We start from the raw sequence: 22,835 nt of genomic DNA on the forward strand, positions 1-22,835 counted from the left end.
CCGGAGGGGGGTCGATTCCAGTTGGGAAGTTCTCAAAGGGGGTGAATCAGAAAAAGGGAAGAATTTATACCTAAAGATATCTTCCTTCCCGTCCTGGCTCCATCACTTACTGGCTTACAAGTCATGTTACCACTCTGAACCCCAGTTTCCTCTTCTATTAAAAAAAGTGAAATTGGATAACTACTCCCAAAGGGACATCTAACAAATTAAATGTAGTGATGCACACAAAGTGAGAGGGAACCTCACAGCATAGTTGAAAGCACAGTTGCTGGAAACTGCCTGGGTTAAAATGCTGGCTCTGCTGCTGACCAGCTGTATGACCTTGGGCCCCTTATTGAACTTCTTTGTACCTTAGTTTCCTCATCTGCTGAGTGTAGATTTTTTTTAAAAAAGTATCTATGTGGCAAGTGGGTGTTTCGGATTAACTGAGTTAACACATGTAAAGGGTCTGAGACAGTATCTGGCATCTAGTGAACACGCAGCAAAGCCTCATCAGCTGTGGTGCACACAGCTCCCAGCAGCAAAGGCCAAGGCTGATGGTATTATTTTTTAATACCTGAGAAAGCCCTTGTGTGAGTATTATCTCTGACTCCTCAGGACAGCTCAGTGATGAAGGGACCATCATACCCCTGGAACCGGTGAGAAGACTGAGGCTCAGATGGGACAGTGGCAGAGCCGGACCCGATCTCATTCTCTTCCGGCCCTACTGCCGCCTCTCTGGTCCTGTCAGCTGTGTTGCCTACACGCCGTCAGGCACCCTGAGACCCCCACGCTGGGGAGATGCAGGCAGCCAGAGCCCTGGGTCACTCTACTCTGAGTGACTGTGCAGCCGCCGTGACTGGGGCCCATCACATTACAGAGGCTGCAGAGCGAGGCCTGTCATCATGCCTCGATCCCTTGATATTCAGACACCTTACTGGTGGGGCTTCTCTTCCCCCATTCGACCCCTCATGGCTGACAATAACTGTGCTAGAGAACTAGCTGATGACGCTCCCTTACGCTAAAACCTTCAATAGCTCCCTATGGCTCACAGATCAAATCAGTTTATGCAGGGAGCACAGGTCCAAATGTAGCACATTCGTTTTCAGGAATTTTCCCAGCCTTATCACCTCTCGGCCTCCCTCTGCTGGGCGCGTGTCCTCTCGGCTCCCTGGACCACCACCATTTTCTGTAAAGAGCACTCAGGTGTGGACTCAGAACCGTTGGCTCCAAGCCGGTCCAGAGCAATCACAGGTGGGAGAGAGACAAGACCCAGATGCTCAAAAATCACATAGCCAGGGGCAGAGCTGGGGCCCAAATTCAAACCTCCTTATACTCCCAGAACCATTCTCAATAGCAAATATTCTTTGCTGCATTTTCAAATTATTTGCTGATGACTGTAAACATACAAGTCTTAAAGAGTTCAGATAACTCCAACATTTTGGATCCTAACACTTCCTTCCAATGGCGTCTTATTAAAGTAAAATCCAAATCTTTTACAAAGGCCCCTGCCCACCCATCCCTGGTCACTCTCCCCACTGCGTTCTGCTCTCCAGCCACGTTGGACTCCTGGCCTCTCTACAAACCCCCAAGGGCCTCCAGCCTGAGGGCCTTTGTCCCTGCTGTTCTTCTACCTGGAACGCCCTTCCCCCTGATGAGGCCTGATCACCATTCAGGTTTCACTCCATGTCACCTCCTCAGAGAAGCCCTCCCTGACCACCCTGTCTAAACCGTACCTTCCACCAGTCACTTTCTATCACTCTGCTCTTTTTTCTTCTTTTTCACAAAAGAATAACCTCACTTGATATGAATTCAGTGAAGAAATGCACAAACTACAGAGATGACTTTTGCTCTCTGGCTGCATCCTTTGCATGGTACGCTTATCCCCAGTCCACGGGCCGGAAGACTGAGGCCCCGGATGTCAGCACCATCTACACTCAGGCTGGAACAAAGACTCCATGCCTCCTCTGGGGCTCAGCTGGTCAAGGAGACCAGCTGCTGACATTTCACCAAAGAACCCATGCAATAAGTCTGTCTGCTATTAGTGAGAATTATTCTCACACCTCCCACAGAGGGAAACCCTGACTTTATGAAGGTAAAACCACATTGTGATTAACAATCAGGATTTCATCTGCATTGTAGCTCTGTGAGGGAAAAAAAAATAGCTGGGGCTTTAATCTCGTGCTAATAAATGTTCCAATCAGTGTGTTCCTGACACAATTTTCTTATTAGGGTCCTTCCATGTAAATTTTATTGCGTTTAATTAAAAATTATTGCTAAAAGAAACAGCTGCAGATGGTCTTATTTTAAGTCAGAAAATTAAAAACTGAATATTCTCATCAGTCAATTTCAACAAGAAGCACAGCCGCACGCAATAGGAATGTGATGGTTTTGAGATTATAATAATTTTTATGGCATTTCCAGGTCCTTTCAATGAAACTTAATGAAAGCTCTGCATGAGTTCATTTGTCAAAAACGTAATAATAATAGGAAAGCTCCCGGCTTGCAGACCAATAGAAAGATACGAAGGAACACCACTGCTGGGCTGTGCCCAAAGCCCAGCGACGCAGCTCTCAGCACCAATGCAATCAGCCAGCAGGAGGCCTGGTTGCAACTCTGCCATATACCCACTCAAGGATGTGTAGCTGAGGCCGTAAATCACCTTTGTTTTACAAGGATGCATATTTTTGTTGCTGCAGCACTGTCTACGGTTGTAAAAAAATAAGTCAGCTTTTGCTGTCTCAGGGAATCACTTCACCGAAACATCTACTGCATTCTAAAGATGCTGGGGGCCAGGGAGGTAAGAAGGAGGGGCCCTCATGCTAGAGTCTGTGCTGGATTTCAGAATTTTAATTGCAGCCGCTGTCCTTGGTCTGGATTGTCCGTACAATTACCTCCCCCACCTTTGTTACTCAGCTTGTATCCTTTAACTTTTATTTTAGGGACTAAATTCTTATTATTTCTTGCTATGTCTTTGATTGGAAACCAGCGCCAGCCTTTCATCTATTTGGGACCAGACAGACTGTAAAAGGTAAACAACAGATTAAGAAGAGAAAGGCAAAGGCAGATACAGCTAGCCCTGGAGTGAACTGACACTGGAGGACTGGGCTGCTGTGCGCATTCTAGAGACGGAACACCACACGTCCCACTCCCTGCCACAGCCCCACGGGGTCTTCGTTTCCTCTGCAGGGGCCGGCGCAATGGCCTCCTGGCTAATGTCCCTGCTTCCCGTTGCTTCATCCCCTCCACTCTCTATCCTGCCAACAAGGCGTCCAGTGCAATGCAGCATCCCCACCACGGCCCTGCCCTGCTGAAAACCAGCCAGGGTCTCCCCGCTGCCCTGGGATATCAGACAGGCTCATGGAGCCGAAATGTGAGGCACTTCCCGGCTGGGCCCCAGGCTGCCTTCCCAAGTTCACCTCGCAGGCGTGGACACTGAGCTCCACCTCAACACTTCATGGTCTTTTCTTACCCCCGACTCCTGCCCAGGCTTGTGCTCCTCCCCGACTGTGTGTCTCCATCATGAACACTTTGCTGTGCCTCTGGCAATACCCGCGGATAGCCCAGACAGTGAGGGCTCCCCGCTGCCCCTCCTCAGAGCTGTCTGGATGGACCTCTAACAGGACCTTTATTACGCTAGGTTCTAAGGACCTCGGTCTGCCTTTCTCCCCAGCCAGACGGAAACACCCTGAGGGCAGGAACCGTCACCCTCCAGTGCTAAGAACAGCAGCCGATGTTTAGTGGTTGGCCGGTGAGGGAATTAGCTGAGCCAGTGCAACCTTCTACCACCAACTGGGGACGAGAAAAAGATGGTGCAAGTTTAGTACTTGAGGCTTTCAACCCAGTCTCCCCAATGCAGTCTCTGTGTCTGCAGATGATGGGAACTGTTTTCCAGAATAAAGATATCGAAGGACATGCTGAACTAAGGTTAGGTTATTTTCACTGCAGCTTCACCTGCTAAAAACCACAGTCCTGCGTGTGTCTGTCTGTGCTCATACCTTCTTCTACCTCCATATGTGGAAACCCTACTTTTCCTTCAGTGCCTGTTCAAATGTCCCCTTTTCCACGAAGCTATTCCACCCTCATCTAGACTCCTACTCTTTGGGTTCTGAGCATCTCCGATCTTGCATTTCAGGGACTTGGGTCTAAGTCCTCTTCTAACCACCCAACTGTACCTGCGCTGAGGCCGGTGACGGTACTGGGTCCACTTCTCCACCTCCTCCCACACATCACTTAGCACAGTTCCTACTCAGAATTGCTCATTTCTCGAATGGTCGTCATCGGCAAGCCAAAATATTCAATCCCCTGGATGCACCCACTGCGGGTCCTCATCTCGCGCTGTACCACGTGGCCAATCCACAAACTCCACAAAGCATGTAATTCGAGCTGCATTCCAACAGGGAACAGCTCTGGAGGAGAGCCTGAAATGCTGGGCCTCGGCCCACCCACAGCTCTCTCTGGAAGGCACTGCTGCTCCGGGCTGAATCGTCTGAAGCTCCCCTTATGAGTGGTACAGACAGTTGCTCTAACCCAGAGCTCCTCCTGGCTGCTCCTCGGGCACAAGGGGCCACAGGAGGGCCAGGGTCCCCCTGAGGCCCTGAGGGAGGGAAAGACATCTGAGCACTGCATTAGCAAGTCCCAGGAGAGGCTGTCAGTCTTCTTGATGAGTTGCCAAGAGAGAAGTAAACCCACCAGCCTTGAGAAAAGAGAGTGTCCTTCTGCTTCTCCTCTGGACCAACAAGCAAGGCTACCCCAGCCTAACTCCTGCAAGCAAAGACACTTCACAGCGGTTGGATGGAGACCACCAGCTAACGTGGCATTTTTCAACCAAAGAAACTAGGACGTGGAAAGAGCATTCGGTCGAGAGGCAGAAAGACTGGGGTTTGAAGCTTGGTTTGGCTACTTACTACCTGTGTGACAGAGGATGGTTTATACCACTTCCCTGGGCCTCAGTTTTCTCATCTGGAAAAATAGGAACTGGAAATTCCTAAGGTGCCTAACTAATCGTGAGTTACAAGTGAAGTAATAGCTACAGTCAGAGTCACAGAGTAGGCACCTCTGCTAGCGAGATTACGGAATCAAAAAGCCCTGGTCCTGGGTCCAATTCAAGGCTGCTTAGGCTGTTGCCTGCAGCCCCAACTCCATCTCACGCAGAAGGCAGAGGCAGTGCTGACACCACACGCCACCACCGAAGCTCACGAGTTCACCCCTGGTCCTGGTTTATGGATGGGAGGTCCTGAACATTGAGTCAAACACACGCAGAACAGTCGTATGTGAGAGAGACAGAGAGATACTCCCTCAGTGAAAGGGACCCGATTCCCCACCTGCATCCACCGCTGTGTGACCTTGATCATGTCACTCGATAACAGCTAGTGCCTAGTGAACATTTCACTCTGTGCTGCATTAATTCATTTTGTCTTAATGACATTGTGAGGCCAGTACTACTATCATCGCCTTTTACAGGTAAAGAAACTGCGGCACAGAGAGGTAAGTCACAGGAAGTGGTGGAGGGCAGACTGAAAGCCACGCAGCCTGGCAGGAGCCTGCACGCTTAGCCACCGTGCTCTCACAGGCTCTCCCTGGGCTACCGTGTCCTCATCTGTAAACATAAGCCACCAGAAATGCATCAGCAACAATATGCATCAAGAGTTGGAGAGGGCGCTGGAAAGGGATGAGAAAAAGCCAGTGCAGCAGTACGTTAATGTAAAATCTAGGAGGTGGGCGTATGGACATTCACTGTTAAGCTCTTTCTACTTTCCCGTAAGTCTGAAAGTTTTCATGATGAAATGGGGAAAAGGGGCCTCGGGGATCTGTGTTGAGGTAGGGATCTGTGTTGAGGTATAACACTGAGTGATTAAAGGAGACTCATCATCATGCAAAAAGCAAACTTACAATTATGGGGATTTAAATGAGACACTCAGGACAAAGCAGTGTGTGGTGTTTTGCATCAAATGGATACTGAATAAGCGTACACAAAGCACCCCAAACTGTGTTTCAGAGTATACTTAATAAATGATAGTTCTTTCCCCCAGTGAAGCTCAAAATCACCAACTCATCGACATGCATTTATTAAGCTCCTAGTGCATAACCAACATACTGAAGTCCTGCGGGATATTCAGAAGTAAAGACTGGGTTCCCCAACCGAGAGTCCTGACTGAGGACATAAAACACCCTATTTGAAAAGGATGAGTGTTGGACTGAAAACATTTTTTGTGCGTATGAGAGTCAATTCAGGAAAAAAAAGAATGCTTTGGGGATGCACTTTAAACCAAAGGATAACGAAACCTCTTTTACATATGGGGGTGGGGAAGTGAGGACTGTACATAGGTAACAATGTATACGCTTTTATTTTATGAGATAGAAAACAGTTAATAAAATATTGTTGTAGCTTCGAAAATGCTATTATCTGTGTATACAAATCTCAAAGGAAGTAACTGTGTAGAAGAAACTTTATAATCATCCATCAGACCCGGAGCTGCTGCTCAGATTTAGGGATCTCTAAGGGCTCTCGGAATTCTATTACATACTCAAAACATTTCTTGAAGGGAGGCACTGTCAGCGGAAAAAGGACTCGGATTTAAATAACATTGAATCACACCACGAGAGAGTTATTCCCTTCTCAATCCACCTGAATCCTTCTGATTATGCCAAGTAGAAAGTCTCCGTGTGGTGCCAGGATGCCTTTAACACCTCTCCCTGTTTAACGAAGGGACCAACCTCCCGCTCACAGCCTTGGCAACTAATAACCTCAAGCTAGACTTTACCCGTGCTATTTTAATTTCTCTTTGTATCCTACTTTTACAATTGCCTTCTTCTATTTATGACACCTAATACTGCTTTTCCATTTCCCAACAGTGGCATAAAATTTCCTTTTTAAATATTTTTAATGTAAAAAACATGGACTGATTTAAAGAAAAGCAGTGAGTGATAGCGCAGGTGGTTGAGAAGTACAGATGGGCTCCAATCCTACCGTTTTACAGAGAAGCGACCGGGGCCCAGCCTCCTCCAGGATCCCACAGCAAGTCAGTGACGGGGTGGGCTGACGGGGTGGGCTGCCGCACGTCCTGCAGCACTGTCCTGCGCTCTTCCAGGACTGTCAGTATTTATTTTGGCTTCTGCCTCTGATCTTCACACTGAAGCAAGGTCTGGGGCAGGACAGGCAGCGGAAGGAGGAAGGAACTGTCTCCCACCCTCTCGTCCTGTCCTGTCCAACCCCAAGCACCCCTGGGCACGTGTCTCAGGTCAGCGGCACCCCTCCGCTCGGTTCTCAAAGCCCTTATTCAGGCGAAGAAGCATGGCTCCTCACCCCGTGGCAGTTCCCCCTGCCTCTCAATTTGTGTATCTGAAGCCGCCCTTGCCCAGACGTGTTCCCGCCCAGGGTGGGGATGTCTCTCTCCCTCTGCTTCCATCTGTTTCATGCAGGGAAGCGGAAGAAAGCTTTGCTCACTGATTGATATCCAAGAGGATGTGGTTCCTGCACGGGAGATTCATCCCAGTCAGTCTGACCTTCAGGGAAATAAATTCAGAGTGGGGCAACAGTGCTTTTGAAATTCAGAGTCTGACGGTTGAGTCAGACCCTAGGCCAAGGCCCTAGGCTGTAGCACCAAATGTGAGATAATACAGGGAAAGCACTAGCACGGTGCCTGGCACAGTAAGCAGTCAGGATACGGTAAGTATTAGCATTTTCTTGGGTATTTTATTCCCTTAATGTCATTATAGTTTGGATGAAGGGAGCTTTTTTGCTTTTTGGACTAAGTACAGATCAAGGCAACAAGGCCTTTGCATATGGCCAAGTAGCCTGTGCACTGCACAACCCCAGGGGCAGCATATTAGACGAAAAGGTGAGTGGGACCCTGGGGTTGTGCAGTGGGCAGCCTGAACAACCAGACCTGGCATCCTTCAGCATAATGCACTACAAATTCCTGAGCCAAGAGTCAGGAAATCTGAGTCCTGACACTGATTTCTCCACTAAATTGCTTAGAGATTTTAGGCAAGTCTCTTTCCCTCTCTGTGCCTCAGTTTCCTCCTCTGTAACGGGACCAAATGTTGGCTGAAGTTCCCTTCCAGCTATGAAATTCTGTGATTCAACAGAAGCAGGTTTCAATTTCCGAAGGACAGTCATACAAAAGAGGAAATGAGCTCAGCTGCCTGGCTTGAGGGGAAAGAGCCAGCATGAGTGGTGTAGGGATATTAGAGAGAATAGCTTCTGTCTCAGTGGGATAGGGACATTAGGGAGAGATAGCTTTTGCCTCAGGCAGAAAGAAAAACTTAATCAGAGTACCTAGCAACAGACGAGGCACCTCTGGGAGGTGGTGAGTTCCCTGTGGCTTGAGGAATTCAAGCACAGACCCAGTTAAGAGAGGGACCTATCAGACATGGGAGGTTTGACCGTACGCTCTTTGAGGTCCTTCCCAGCATGGAGATTTCATGGTTTCAAAGCCTGGTTCTATTTTCATTAGTGCTGGAGGCATTCAGCTAGGGTTGGGTCTTGTCAAACCCCGCTGATAACTATTAACGCAATGAACTTGTCTGCTCTCCCGCTCCCACCCTCTTAAAGTTCGCACACATCCACATTCTCCAAATTAAATTGGATCCCTCCGGTGGCACTGATGTCTACCTTTGCTCTGGCAAACAAACCTAGGAAGAACCAATTCATAGCCTTACCCAGACTTGGGGCAGGGAGAAGATGGAGCCAGTGTGGGGAACCACGTGAAAAATTCAGGAGAATAAACCACACAAACACTTCTAGTGTCTACACTCCAGAGAAAACTAATGCTAATTGCAAATCATTCTTATCTATTCATTACTGCAGGTCCCCTGGGAATTCCGAGCAGCAACAGCTGTGCCCAGCTGCGATGAGTTTCTGCACACGAGGGGAAAGAATCAGGTTTCCTTTAAAATCACCACCATTCTGACTTTTCATTAATTCAGATCAGGTGCCCCCAAGCGTGTAAATGGTTGAGGCTGAATCGCAGTGCCTTTAAGTTGCATCCATGGTGCATAAAAAACAGCAAGATTTGGCAATTATCCACCTGGGATGGTCAACAGGACATTCAGTCAGTCTCGGGAAGGTGGGGTCAGAAAACCGCCACTGTTGTCAATAATTGCAGTGTTTCACGCTCACTTCCAAGGTGACTGAGTCCAAAAAAAAAAAAAAAAATCAGCCTGGACGTACCTCTTAAAGACCTCTATTCAGAAATTTAGCTCAGGGCACCCTTAGCTCTTTAAACAATTTAAATAAATTGTCTTTTCTAGTTCCTTTGAACAGAGTATATATTGACACAATAAAAAGGTCTCAATCTCAATTTAGGGTATTTTCCTGATGGCGAAAGATGTTTAGTTTGACAAGATTCCAGAACCTTCTCTTTTGGTGACTTTCCCAGAAGGGACTAGTAAAGCCATCTACCTAGGAGATGAGAAATGTACCCCAAATAATAGAAATACATACACTCACATGGGCACTATATTTGGCATCTTAGCCAAATACTTTCAAACAGATTAGGTACTCTCATCTTTTCAAACACTCTGCCTAGAGGTAGCACAAATCCATTTCCCAGATGAAGTAACTGAAGCCACTCACCCCAAGCCACAAAGCTAGAGAGAAACAGAGCCTGAGGCTAAAAAGCAAGTCCGTTCTGTCCCCTACGCCTAAGCTTGCCTCTCGGATAGTTACACCTGGCGAACAGCAAAGGAAATGTCATTTCACAGTACCTTTCTGCCTCCTGGTCTGCACTCTGCTGTTTGCTCTCGAAGGCGTTGAAGCTGCTCATGTCCACATAGCCGTCATTCTCGTTTGCTGTGGACAGGGCTCTGCTCTGATCTTCAAACAGCTTCGTAAACGTCCCGGCCCTTGGGGGCCTCCGAGGTGGAATCTGGATATTTTCATAGTCCGAGTTCATGGCCGGGATGTTCTCGTAGTCCGAAGTGTCAGCGTTGGGGAACGAGATGGAGCGCGGCTTGGTCAGGGGCAGGGGCAGAAAAGGAGGCCGGGAGCGGTCCTCGAAGGACTCCACCCTGGACACCGTCCTGCTGAAGGGGACGCCCTTCCTCTTGCCGTCCCTGTAGAAGATGAGGGAGGAGGGCGAGTCGCAAGCCCGGAGCTTGCCGGTCCTCGCTCTGAGCTGCGGGGAGTTGCTGAGGCTCCTCCGGTCCATCTCCAGGAGCCGGGCCGGCCCATGGTAGCTGGACTCTGAGGAGGACCTGGACGAAGACACGTTGACGTCCACGTGCACCTTGCTCTCTGTCTTCTTCTTAAACGTCAGCGCCAGGAACCGCTTAAAGGACGGCTTCTTCTTCTTGGTGTGCTTGTCCGGGGGCTCACTCTCCACCAGGAGCGAGGGGGAGCTCTTTGTGATGGGCTTTTTGGTGATGCACGCCAGGTCAAAAGGGGGCGGGATGTCAACCACGGAAGACGGGGTGGAGGTGCCGCTGGATGGGAGGTGGCCCCTCTGAGAGAAGCTGCCAGAGGAGCCAATCACGCAGGGCAGAGAGAGGTTGTCGTCCTTCCTCTTGATCCCGTGGCCGTCTAGGCCACACGCCTCGGGCTCCCGGCACAGGGACATGGGGATCTCTCGGCCTTCCACGGAAAACGATCGCGGGTACAGAGTGAAGGCTCTGGGCTTTGCTGGCAAGGCCCTGCCGACGTCCAGCGGCTTCCCCTCCAATGACAGGACCGCCTTCCTCGCCTCCTTGGTGACACCCCCAATGCCAATGGCTGAGGAGCCAGCTTCCGGTCCCGTTTCTTCCGGGACAGTTTCTGGGACGTAGCCAGCCATCTTCCCGGAGTGGGGCCTGGCCCTCGTGGTGACATTCTTCCTGTCGACGGGGACCAGGCTGCCCTCCGCATCAGAGCTCACCTCTTCCTTCAATCCACAGCCATTCGCAGTGCCCGAGGCAGCCTGTGCCTCAGGCTTCTCCTCCTCCCCAGGGTCCACCCCGCACGCCATGCCAACGCCCATCTCATAGGGGTTGGCGAGCGCGTCGTCCACGGCATCCTCCTCCTCTGGCATGACCACCACGTCAGGGACAGAGGGTCCCTCCCCGGCGCCACCCTGCAGGGAGCCACGCCGGCCACATCCAGGCCCAGCCACGGGGTCCTGCTGCGCCCGTTCCCCTGACCGCGGCTCCTGCTCGGACTCTAAGCTTTGTGCTGACTCGGAATAAGGAGAGCAGCTCTCGCTACAGAAAGAGGTGCTCTCGCTTGGGAAGAACTCGTAGGGACGTCCTGAGAGTGGAGCCACAAAGTCGTCCACACAGTCCCTCTCGAAAGGAATGATCTGGCAGCTCTCCTCAGCTCCTTCATCCTGCACAGGGTCCTCACCTTCTTGAGGGTCCCCTCCTGCGTCCTGGGTGACCACTGCTGTTGCTTCTGGGTCAGGTTTCTCTTTCTGATCAGCTGGCTCATCCTGACCATCCTGGCCACCACCTCCTGGGGCATCTTCACACGCCTCCTGGGAGATGTCAGGGCTGTCTGTGGCCACCTCCGCCTCCGGGACACCGGAGGCCAACCCCTCGTTCTCTGGGGGCTCCTCGCTGCCATCGGCAGCGTCCCGCTCAGGGGGCCCGTCAGAGCCCACACACTCGTCTGATGCCCCCAGTTCTGTGTTGGTGCGGCCTTCCTCACCATCCTCCTCTGACTCCCCGGGTGTCACAGGCGGCCTGGGCTCCTCACCACGAGCTGCTGGGTCCTCTGCATCTAGGTGAGTTAGAATGATATCGCTTGGAAGGACCGCCTCTCCATCCCCAGCACCCCCGTCCTCCAGGCTGTACACGCTGTGTTCTTCCACCTGCTTCTCCTCGTCGTCACTTGTGAACTTCTGCTCCTCTGCCCCCGGGGCACAGGCACAGTCCTCCACCTCCATGTTCTCAGGAGTGGGGGTGACGCCTCCATCGTCCTCTCCACCCAGCACCGCTTCAGCCGGGGCTGCCCAGTCCTCTGCAGCTGCTGCCCCTTCCTGCTCACACTCCTTGCCTCTCTCTTGGCACTCCTCCCCACCGCTGGCCTCTGGAGGCACCGTGACTGCATTCTCCACGGAGCCCCCATCCCTGGGTCCGTCCTCTGCTGCCGGAGCCCCGGGGGCCACGATGTAATCCTCGTCTGCCTCGGGCTCGGAGCATTCCGGGGTGGACCGGTGCTCGTCGTAGAGCCCCCTGTCTACGCAGGGCAGCTTCCCATTGCTGCATTTGTTCAAGCTGTTGATCATGTAGATGCTGGCCCTCCACTCACTGGGGGTAGCCAGCCTGGGCTTTGGGGCGATGGGGGGTTTCGGCCCCCTGGACATGGAGTTGGGACTGTGAAGACACTCGCGCCGGGGTGACGAGGAGAATTTGGGTGCCGTCACTGGCGTGAGGGGACTGGCAGCCTTCGGCTTAGGAGCAACTGGTGGTTTGGGTGAATCTAAAGGATGAGAATAAGAAAAGGAGAGAGAGAAGGTACAGTTACCATTATTTCCTTCCACTCAGAGTCTCCTACTTAACCATTCACAAGAGAACACCGAAGATGGTTTCCCAACCCACGTGAACCCAATCTACCATGTTCTGTCAGGTTTACACCCTCCACCAACATCTTTAAAATCCCTCGACCTTCCAATAAAGATTCATTCTGTAAACAAGGTGAAGAGATCTTTCTTCTATGCACAGGCCAGCTAACAGAGCCCAACTGAATGACACCCTGTGCTCCTCAAATAAAGGTGTCCAGGTCGTTGCACTCATCCACTCAACAACGACGCAGTAAATGCTTTCGATGTGCACCGGCCCATGAGACACTGCTGGTCCCAACAGCCAGATCCCTGCTGCCCTCGTGGAGCCCACAGTCATTCCACCATTCATTCATTCTTCTATCTATATACGCAGCACTGCAGATGGCAGAGGCTTCTAGGACCAAGAAGAGAAGAACACCTCTGCTGAAGACTCACAATTGAATCAGGGAGACAAGACTAACAGAACAAGTGGAGGACTGAGCCACAGACCCTTGGAATATGATGACTGAATATCTCCCTCCCTCCAGAATGATACACCACAGGCTTGGGATGGTGGCATATGATTCTTCTGAGGGTCACCTCTGAATTCTACATGCTTCAAGACTGGTTTCCAGCTAACTGCCCTGCCTCCAAATTTCACAGGAGAAATTATATGGTATTTTCCAACATGGGATATTTGCAAAAGGCCTTATCCCCTGTGGATGTTGAGGATCTATCAGCCATGGCAGAATAAAAGATGTCACACAACATGCACGTGTGACAGGAGTTAGGGAAGCACAAGTTGCCATGGCTAGGGAAGACCTCTCGGAGAAGGTGAAATTTCAGCTCACTTTTGCAGGACTGGAGGGACCTGGACAAGCGGAAGGAGTAAGGGAGGAGTCGCCCACTTCCAAGTTCAGCACCTCTCCTGCCACAGCCAGCCCATGCCTTCACACCTCCTGCCGTGCCTCCGAGCCCCTGTCCACACTGCAGGCAGGGTGAGGAATGCAGATTTTCATAAAATGCAACTCCATCCTGCCAACTTCACTTCAAAAGCACTGCCTGGCTGTTCACTGCCCAGGTTTAGGATGTACAGGTCCCCCCTTCAGTCCAGTCTCAACTCCCAGTTCCATCCCCACTAAGCCTTGGGTGTGATACAAAGCAGCCCCAGCATGCCAGCCCGGCTTGTGACAGAAGGAAGACTGAGCACAGGGTCTGGAGGTCTGTCAGCAAACTCTCCTCCTCCCCACACATTTGACTCCCAGCTCAATCCTTGCAGCATCTAACCCTGGTCATCTCTAATCCAGGGCTGTCTGACAAATATAAACGTGAGCCCCATTTATCATCACACAGGTAATTTTTAATTTTCTCATAGCCACATTAAAGGGTCAAAAAGAAACAGGTGAAATTAATTTTAACAGTACATTTTTCAACTCAATATATCCCAAATATTATCATTTTGGACATTATCATGTGATCAATGAATCATGTTTGCATCAACATGTAATCAATACACAAAAGTCATTAACAAGGTATCTGACACTCTTGTTTGTCCTAAGTCCTCGAAATTTAAGGTATATTTCACACTTGCAACACATCACAATTCAGACCAGCCACACTGCAAGTGTTCAGTGGCCACGCGAGGGTGGTGGCTATGGGGCCAGCTAGCACAGCTCTAACTGATTTTAACCCATCTCCATGGGACTGTCCCACTGGCCCCTCAATTTCAGTATATCTGAGGCCAAAGTCAGTATCATCCCCCCCAAACTGGCACAGCTATGCAAAATTCAGCTGAGGAGCCCCAAAGGAAATAAAAAAGGCCCAGGACAGCAATAATATAGGGTTATAAAGCCCATGCACTCTGGTCCTGGAAGGGCCTGATTCCAGACCCTCTGTACATTGCTCATAAATCTATTGAACTTAGTTGTATGGTTTCCCAGGACACAGCTAATTAGTGGGGGGTGGAGGTGCAGGGAGAGCAGCAACACTGCCAGTTGTAAGATGTGGTAGCAAACAGCAAGAAATGGAGAGAAGAGGCACAGCTGTCAAGACTTTAAAGGCTAAAGCAACCACTGCATAAACGCCCTAACCCACACCTACATTCATCCGCACCAACGCCCAGGCCAGCCACTGGCATCCGGATAATAACCCAGAGTCTTCAAGATAAAAGAAGTGACTTCCCAACTTTTTGTTTCCATACGCAATCAAATATATCCTAATTTAGAAAAATTTCTGTCCAATTTAGTTTAAAACAAACTCGAATATTTGGAGCTTAAAGAGCTACCTGTCAATGTGGAGTAACAGGGTAATAATAAGCCTTTGGAGCCTGGTGGTCTGGGTTCAAATTCCACCGTTGCCACATATAAGCTATGAAACTGACTCTCAGATTCCTCATCTGTAAAATGGGTTCAACAGTAACACCTATTATGAAGAGGTTGTTATGAAGATTAAAAGATATATATTAGCAGGCCTTTGCATAGACAGGTGTTCTCAATAAGCAGTAGCTATTATTGTTCTACTAAAGTCAGTCCTTCCCTACCCCACATCTTCCCCTGGTATCAGTCTTGCTCTAAACAGATATATGATGTAATACGAGCTTCACGCTCTCAACATCAGGTGTCAGGCATTGGCATGAAATTATTCTTTGGGGGTGGGGACTCTCACTTCTCATCCTTAACAGGTGGTATTTCACATGGGCACCACGAGACCTGACAGAGGTCATGGAAAATGACCGTCACCTAGGCTGCATCGCTCCCACCGCCCCCATCCTTCATCCAATCAAGCTATTGATCTGTGGGCGCCATCTCCTCAGAAAAGATTACAGTGGGTGTCTGAGGCGTGATCCTGAAAGAAAATGCCTTCCCCACAGGAGCCCCTAAGGAGTGACAGGTACACAGTGTCCATGCCCTGCTTCCAGCTCTAGAGCTCAGGGCGTTTCATCCACATCCCCTCTGAGATCAAAGGATGCCAGAGTCAGAAAGGCCTCGTCTGACACCTCATTGAAAGATGAGGAAACTGAGGCACAGAAAGGGTGGGTGACTGGCCTGGAATACTCAGCGAGTCCAGAGCAGGGCCCCGGTAGAATGGTTTTTTTTTTTTTTAATAATAGGATTTTTAAAATATATACTTATTTATTTGGCTGCGCCGGGTCTTAGTTGCAGCATGCAAGATCTTCCTTGTGGCATGCGGGATCTTTAGTTGCGGCATGTGGGATCTAGTTCCCAACCCGAGGTCGAAGCCAGGCCCCCTGCACTGGGAGCGTGGAGTCCTAACCACTGGACCACGAGGGAAGTCCCAGAATTGGGGGTTTCTTGCTTCCTGGTCCACTCCCTTGAACCTCTGCCTTCACCTTTCTGCCACTGAGCATTTCTTCTACAGTGCAGACTCAGGGCTCCCAGCAGAGAAGGGCAAAACGCAGGAAAACTGAGGCCAGGGAGACCAGGGACCACTAACCAGGTGAGAAATTCACATAAGGCTGAGTTAGAAGGACTAACTGTGACCATAAAGTGAATGACTGGCTTTCCTTTGCTCCTATCCACTTTTTTTTAATCCATTAAATAGGTATTTATCGAGCACCTACTATTTGCCAGACGCTCATCTAGACTCTTTAGATACATCAATAAACAAAACACTGTGTAGATGCTGCTTAGCCTTGAGCAGAAGGCCATGCACACTCCAGCTAGTGTGATGAACAAACTAGAAGTGGTGAGGATGGAAGGAGGGAGAGCAGGCAGGAGGCGCCTGCGATAATCCAGGCCAGAGAAGATGGAGGCCTGGACCAGGCTATAGCAGTGGAAGTGGTAAAAAAAAAAAAAAAAAAAAAAAAGAAAGAAAGAAAGAAAAGGTCAGATTCCAAATATGAAGGTACAGCTGGTGGGATTTACAGACAGTTTGGATTTGGGATGTAAGAGAAAGAATAATAAAGGACAACACGAAGGTTTTGAGTCACAGCAACCAGAAAAGTGAATTTGTTACCAACTGAACTGGGGAAGGCTGCAAGTGCCAGGGGAGGAAACCAGAATTTCGATTGGCACGTGTAACATCTGAGTTGCCTATCACAGCCCCGGGAGGAACTGTCAGTGGGCTCTCGGATGGACCAGCCTGGGTTCCCGGGAGAGGCCTGGAGGCAGCCATCACAGAGACAGGATTAAGGCATGAGCCGGGTGAGCCCACCAAGTGACTGAGCGGGGGCAGAGACAAGAGCAGGGCCCAGGAGGGAGCCCCAGTGGCCCAAAGGTTATGAGAAGGAGCCAGCAAGAGAGACAGAAGAGGGAGGAGAGAAAATGAAGAGTGTGAGAGCTTCTAGGTCTGCTCCCTCCCTGCTTCCCTCACAAAGAGGAACCACATAGAGCCCCTGCCCTCAGTACAAGGGTCTCAGACCAGTTCTGCCCAGAGAAGACCCAGGGGACAGATAGCACCAGGGTGCATGCTGAAGGACAGGGAGGATTTTAATAATCAAAAAAGAGGTTGGATATGATCCAGCAATCCCACTTCCTCAGCATATATCCAGAGAAAACCTAATTTGAAAAGATACATGCACCCTGACGTTCACTGCAGCACTATTTACAATAGCCAAGACATGGAAGCAACCAAAATGTCCATCAACAGAGGAATAGATAAAGAAGACGTGGTACATGTATACAATGGATTATTACTCAGCCACGAAAAATAATGAAATAATGCCATTTGCAGCAACATGGATGGACCTAGACATGATCATACCAAGTGAAGTAAGTAGGACAGGGAAAGACAAATATTGTATGATATCATTTATATGTGGAATCCAAAAAAAAGATACAAATGAACTTATTTACAAAACAGAAACAGACTCACAGAAAACAAATTTAAGGTTACTAAAGGGGAAAGGTGGGGGAAAAAATAAATTAGGAGTTTGGGATAAGCATATACACACTACTATATATAAAATATATAACCAACAAGGACCTACTGTATAGCACAGGAAACTCTACTCAATATTCTGCAATAACCTATATGGGAAAAGAATCTGAAAAAGAATAGATACATATATATTGTATAACTGAACTGCCTTGCTGTACACCTGAAACTAACACAACGCTGTAAATCAACTATACTCCAATATAAAATAAAAATTAAATTAAAAACATTTTAAAACAAGAGGTTGGGTGTTCCAGGCAGAAGGAACAGAATGTGCAGAGGCCCAGAGACAGTTAGATGCAAGCCCTTTGGGAGTAAAGAGTCCAGTTTGGCTGAGCTTTAGAGAATGGCAGGGATGGGGCAATTACAGGATAAATCAGAGCAGGGCTTTCCTCCTCTGGGCTGAGCTTAACTTTCTGACTGTCCAGAACCCAGCATGGACGGAACTGCTGGACCCTCTGGCTGCTGCATGAACCTTCTCTCTCTCTGTAACACAGAGCCTGGGGGGGCACAGCCTCCCCACCCTGAGGTACCAGCTCCCAAAACCTCCTGGCAATTTGCTACACCTGAGGATGACTCGAATGCAGAATACCCTTTGAGCCAAGAGGCCAAGAGTTAACTGGGGGTGGGGAGTCACAGTGACAGGAGGAAGAGATTTTTAAGAGCTTCTGGTGATAGAAATCATCCCCAGCCAGGCCCCTGGTACCAGTTTATATTTTCTCTCTCTATTTTAATTAAATATCTGCCACTCACACATCCATGTTGCTGTTCCCTTGCCGGCTCTGCAGAGTTTAAATCAGAAGAGGTACCGAGAGGGGCACTGGACTGGGAGTCAGAGCTCTGATCTCCACTCCTGGCTCTGCCTTTAACTGAAGGGGAGACCTTGGGCAAGTCCCCTCCCCTCTTTGAGCCTCAGTTTCCACATGTGCAGAGTGAGGGGACTGCACCAACCAGTCAGTAAGTGCCTTCTGCTTGCTCTGGCCGACAACAGCCTTTTAAACTCATGGCTTTTCTGATGACGTCCCCTGACATTCCCATCTTCAGCCCCTGTGTCTGTTTCAACTGCAGTTCACCATACTCCCCCTGGAACTCTCATAACCGTATGTTCCAAGAGTAATTATCTTCCAATTTCACCTTCCAATTGCATCTTAATTTAACTTTCATTGCTGGGTGCCTGCTGGAATGTCCCAGCGAAGCCTGATGATTTCTAATTAGGCTGCTGTTAGGCTAGTCCAGTGATGCACGACAGCGCGGGAAGAGCATGGGTCCCCAGCTCAGACAGACCTGGACTCCAACCCCAGCTCTGCCACACACTGGCTGTGTCACAATAACTAAGAGGATGGTGGTTACGAGATTCAGTCCCATGGAGTCTATGAACCACTATGCTGCATGATCGGGAACTTCAGAGCCTGGCACACAGAAATCATTATATGAGGTCTAGGACTGCCGTCACACTGCAAAAGTAACCAGGTTTATGCTGGAGGCAAATGACTGGATGGCAGATTTCCTGGGACCAAACCTGCCTTTACGTGTATTCCGGCTCACTCCATCCCCCAGATTCTCAGAGAAGGGAGGGCTTGCCCAAGGCTCATGCAGGGAAACGTGGGAATACCGGATCGGCTCTCACCATTGTTTTAAGCGAGTTTTATTAGGAGTGTAGGAAAGAGCTAGCCTGGCTCTGTCCAGGCTGTGCCAGATCAGGCAGCAGTCCACCTCCTTCCTACAAGGAGTGGCTGGCTGGGCGCTGAGACCCTGCCCCAGCCTTTTCCACTACTCAAAAGGGGAATCCCTGCTCCCACTCCCACCTCCTACCCTGCGACCAACACTCACTCACTGTCCAGGTGCGTACATGCCCAGCAAAACAGGGCCTGGACACAGGGAAGCGGCTACCACACTCCCAGGCCCCCAAGTCTCTCCTTTGTCAGATCAATCCAGCCAAACGTCTCCCATCTGCACCTCACTCGTAAGACAATGACTTTTTTCATCAAAAAGATTATACAAAGAAAAAGCCCACAACACACACACAAACACACACTTTTTACACATACTCAGGGCAGCAGGATATGGTTCTAAGACAGCCAAAATGGTGGCTTCCTGTTTCTTCAGGGATGTGTGTTTTGGAGTACGGATTCGGACAAGGGTGTTGGTCGGAGAGAGAGCTGCCTTCTGCTAAATTCTAAGAGAAAAATATTAAAAAAGCAGTAATCGCTCCTTGTCAGGCAAATGAAGTTAGCTGGGGCTGCTGCCTTGCAAACTCGCCTCTAGGAGGAAACTTTCTGCCCCCCCCGCGGAGGAGTCAGGAACCCAAGAACTGGGTTCCAGGCACCGCCCATCTCTGACTCTCAGTTAATAAACCTGTTAAATGGCACTCCTCTGGAGGGATCATTATCTACTGTCAAACGCTTTCTGGATTTCACGGAATCCCTGGCCTAGCAAAGGCAGATATGGAGAGCAGAGAAGCAAGGGCTTGGGAGGGAACGCCTGGAGTGCGGCTCAGCCTTGGCGTCCCCTAGGCGTTCGGTCCCCTGGGGGAGGCACAAAGAAGGCCCCGGGCCACGGCACTGTAGGAGGTTGGGGTGCGCTGCGGGTGTGTGTGTGTGTGACAATCTAGGGCTTTTTAGTTCCTTCGGAGAGCGAGCTCCAAGTCTGGGCGTCTAGAAGAGAGAAGGGAGCAAGAATCCGCTAAGGGCGCGCCTCGGAGTAGCGAGGGACCAGGAATAGACCCCGCAGTAGGGAAGACCTCAGACGGTTCCCGTGGGCCAGGAGGGGCCTCTGAGGGGCCAGCGAGGGCCTGGCGGGGACCCCGAAGAGCAGGAGTGAGGATTTAGGGTTGCGACCAAGTCGCCTTTGCGAAGGGAACGTCATTCCCCGCTGCGAGGGGACCCTCAATACCGGGACCGCGGTGGGAGCGGGATACGGCCGTACGTGGCCAGGGTGCGGCCTCGCCGAGACCGAGGGTGCGTCCCCGAGGCTGGGCGTCTCGGACAGGGGCAGCGGCCCCCGATGTTCTTGTCCTCCTCGGCGAGGGCACTCGTGACCCGCCCATACCTCGGCCGAGGCAGAGCAGAGTGGGAAGGTCGGGGGTTTCTCGGCAGCTCGCTCCCGGCGCCCCGCGGGCTACAACTTGGAGCGCCTGGCGGGGGCCCCTCGCGCCCGTCCCTCGGCGCCTGAGGTCGCGCGGAGCCTCCTACCTGCTCTGTTCATCTTCCAGCGCGCGGAGCCAGGGGCCGCCCGTCGGTGCGTCCGTCCTTCCGAGCACGAGTCCGCGCGCCGCCTCACTCCATGGCCGCCCCGCGGGGCCCGCACCCCGTGGCGCCTGCCCCGCCCCCGGCGCGCGCCGGACTTCGCGCAGCGCGCAGGGCAAGTGGGGGCTTGGGGGGGTGCGAGCCTCCGGGGCTGGGCGGGGCTGGGCGGGGGCAGGGAGGGGAAGGGGCGCGAACGCAGGGCGCGCGGCGTCGCGTTCACTCAGGACTCCGCGCGGCGCGCAGGGCCAGGGGGGCGCAGGGCGCGAGCCTCCGGGGGGCGGGGCCGGGGGCAGCGGCCGGGACAGCGCGCGGTGTTGCGTCCGCTCCTGGCTCCCAGATCCGCGCGCGCTGCGCTCTGGCCGCCGCGCCGCTGCCCGTGCCGCCGTTGTCGCCGCTGCCCCTCCGCCCCCTCCTAGACGTTTCCTCCCGCTCCCGGAGAGGAAGCCTTTTTTTTTTTTTCTCTCCCCTTTCTGCTCTGTCAGGGATCGAGGGAGCCGAGGGGCGAGGCGTCCCCGCGCACATTTAAAGGGGCCATGGCCGTGGGGACTCGGGGAGCTGCGCGAGGTTCAAGGCACGAGGGTGGGAGGGGCGGGGTGAAGCTGGCGAGTTGGGCTTCTGGGGACTTCCTGGTCCCTTCGCCCAGCGGACCGTCTATCACTTTATTTTCAACCTCGGGCGTTCATTCAGTCCTGGGCCCAGCACCGTGCTGAGCGCAGAACAAGACAGCCCCAAATTCTTGCCCTAGTGGAGCTTAAATGGGATGTCAGTGGAGACACAAGACAAATAAGCAATAAACATCGTTTCAGAGAGTGATGGGTGCCTTGAGGGAGATAAAACAGGGTCGTGGGGCAGAGTAATTTTTAAAAATGCAAATTCTCAGGGCCCGCCCCAGACTTAACTGAATCAGAAATCCCGTGTTTAACAAATCCTTCAGGTCCTTCCGATGCAAGCTAGTTTGAGAACCTCTGGAGTAGAGAACAGGTGATCAAGGAAGGTCTCCCTGAGGAGGTGACATTGAAAGGGAGACCTGGTAGATGAGGAGCCTTTGTCCACTCAGCGCTCACCAGCCAGCATCTCGCTGGGACCAGGCCTGGTGCTGGGTGACATGGATGACTCAAGCCTTCACCCTTGAGCACCCGTTGGATTGGCCACGCAAACATAGGCAGTTCTGCTTCCCTGGACAAGTGCTGGGATGGGGACAGGAGCTTGTGGGAACTCAACAGGTGGCCCCTGAGTGGAGAGGGTTCCAGCAAAAAAAAAAAAAAAAAAAAGGCCTTTCAGATGGAGGGAGTAGCTTGGGCAGAGACTTAGATGTGTGAAAAGGCATGGCCTGATGGAAGAGCCGTGAGGGGTTTGGCAAGGCAGGGAAATAGAGGGTGGCAACATCTGATAAGAGGCACAGAAGGTTGGGGTGAGGCGTGCTTTGAAAGCCATACCAAGGGCTTCCTTCCATCAGCCATTGAAAGCTGAGGGCAAGGGTCATGTCTCTCATCTATAACTGGCAGCCAATACTTATAGAGCACCTACTGTGTGCCTGGCAAGGTGTTAAGCTCTGTACCTGCATATTTACTCGTTTAAGCCTCACCACAACTTTATGAAGCTGGTATCAAAATTCTTCCCATTTTACATTTGAGGAAACCGAGTAAACTAAGAGTTCACATGAGCTTTCCTGACTGTTCTTGCCCTGGCTGTCCCATGGCTGCATCTCCAGGACCCAGCTCAAGGTGTGGCTTGGTCATTTAGTAATTTGGTTGTGAGCCCACTACGTGCCAGGGTGTAGGCTCGCAGCAACCCCAGCACTCTGTGGGAGGGTGTGGGGCTGGGGCATCTCAATTCATTCAGGCGATTCAGCCAATGTATCTACTATGTGGGAGTAGGTGGGGGGGGGACATGGAACATATCCCCCCGCACCACCACCATACCTTCCTGTCCCTCATTTGGGGACGAAAGACCCAGAAATGGCCCCATGCAGGGTGATGACTCCAGGGCAGGGGCTGTGTCTGCTCTGCTTACCCCTGCAGCCCTGGCATCTAATAAAGAACCCAGCACTTAGTAGGTCTTCAAAAAATATGTGTTGTCCACAAAAATAAAGGCCTGGGACAGAGGTTCAGACTATTGTTTGGGATCACTTTGGTTTTCTGGGACTGAAGGTGGCAGAGGCTAGAATTTTTGTGACTTTGACCAGCTGTGCTGGGAGCTTGTGAGGAGGCAGAATTTCAAATGGCCACGAGACATTTCGCAGCCTTGGCTGTCCTCC

General features: G+C 51.1%; 1 protein-coding gene across 2 annotated transcripts in view; it reads right to left on the reverse strand.

The window, feature by feature from the left end:
• Nucleotides 1-20,591, reverse strand: part of FGD5 (FYVE, RhoGEF and PH domain containing 5) — a 115,833-nt gene extending 95,242 nt beyond the window's left edge. For both annotated transcript variants that reach the window (XM_082662778.1, XM_082662777.1), the window contains exons 1-2: nt 20,525-20,591; nt 9,691-12,376 (exon numbers count right to left, since the gene is read on the reverse strand). In XM_082662778.1, the coding sequence (XP_082518904.1) occupies nt 9,691-12,376; nt 20,525-20,537 (2,699 nt within the window). In that variant the 5' untranslated portion in view covers nt 20,538-20,591. The remainder of the gene's footprint in view (nt 1-9,690; nt 12,377-20,524) is intronic.
• Between the last annotated feature and the right edge of the window lie 2,244 nt (nt 20,592-22,835).

Source organism: Grampus griseus (assembly GCF_964374135.1).
Source record: "Grampus griseus genome assembly, chromosome: 10".
NCBI classification, from domain to species: domain Eukaryota; kingdom Metazoa; phylum Chordata; class Mammalia; order Artiodactyla; family Delphinidae; genus Grampus; species Grampus griseus.